This window comes from Lottia gigantea (genome assembly GCF_000327385.1).
Source record: "Lottia gigantea unplaced genomic scaffold LOTGIsca_146, whole genome shotgun sequence".
In the NCBI taxonomy this organism is placed as follows: domain Eukaryota; kingdom Metazoa; phylum Mollusca; class Gastropoda; family Lottiidae; genus Lottia; species Lottia gigantea.
Window position 1 is genome coordinate 551,594 of NW_008707735.1, and position 1,197 is coordinate 552,790.

At 35.5% G+C, this 1,197-nt stretch overlaps 1 protein-coding gene across 1 annotated transcript; it reads right to left on the reverse strand.

Moving 5' to 3' along the window:
- LOTGIDRAFT_140355 (hypothetical protein) lies at positions 1-554 on the reverse strand (the record flags this gene model as incomplete). The annotated part of the gene is made up of 2 exons (XM_009050205.1): positions 1-109; positions 394-554. The coding sequence occupies 2 exons, from the start codon at positions 552-554 to the stop codon at positions 1-3; spliced, it is 270 nt and encodes an 89-aa protein (XP_009048453.1).
- Between the last annotated feature and the right edge of the window lie 643 nt (positions 555-1,197).

A 1,197-nucleotide genomic window follows, 5' to 3' on the forward strand; every position in this document is an offset into this window, starting at 1 on the left:
TTACGTCTCATTTTCAGTATCAGGAACCATTTCTACATTATCTTTATTAATAACACTTTCAATTCTTCTCACTTTCTCACCTTTTCCTGCTAAAATATCTTCAATATTCCTGAAATTCATTTATTAGCAGAGAATAAAATTGTTTTAAGTAAGGGACTCGTATGTGTTATGTCAAAGGACCCAAAAATACTACAGGCTTGCCCAAAATTTTCATGACCCTACATATTGTTGAAGGCTGAAAAATGAAAGATGCTCACCTATAATCTAATCAATGCTTCAAAAGAAATTGTCTAAAGAGCATTTTGGATAGATTTTCAATACTTTTCAAAACGAAATCAAACTCAAGCAACATAAAAGTCTGTATTTCTCCCCAGAAAAGGGGAGGTAACTTACTTGGGATTATCTTTGTCAAACCAGCCTAGATTATCAGCAATAAGGTGATTATTTTGACAAGTTTGACAAGTGACTATCACCACGCCTTTAGTGTACGCTAATTTAGAAAACGTCTCAGAACTCCGCGTTTTACAAATAGCACACGTATACTGGATAAACATATTGGTTTCTAATTTCGCCAATAATTGTTCGTCTATTTCTGGTTTGGGAGGATTATCAGAGTTTGAAGAGCTATATGAACGCTTCGTACTGATATTGTGGGGATAACTGCAAACAGATGTAGGAACTTTTGTTACACTAGACGTACACTTTGAGTTTTTGCGATTTGAAATGTTTAATGTCGAATTCATTAGTCTGTTTTGTGTATTCACTGTTGAAATGTTACTTGAAATGAGTTTTTTTGGGGATGTTTTGGTAGAAAATCGCCCTTGGTGATGTTGTGGTCTGAATCCTTTGAAGAGAATGTTGGTTCCATGTTTCCATAAGGTTTGAAGTTGGCTTGCTCTGGGAAACATTTTTGAAGAGCAGGAATTGTCCTGAAAAGGAAATGTAACATTAGATGGGCGAGTGATAGGAGTTCAGGCATATGAGATTATGGAGAGATTTATCTGCCTTTAAGAGAAGATCTATCATGTATTTCAAAAGAGTTAGCAGCCCATTGACAACCCTATAGCGGACTAGATTTCGGATTAAAAGTCAGCGTATCGGGCTATACTAGTCTTGATAATCACGTCTACCATGTTGGCCAACAAGTTCAAGAACAGTTTGAAATCTCTGAATTACTCCAAATTACGATATTTCTAT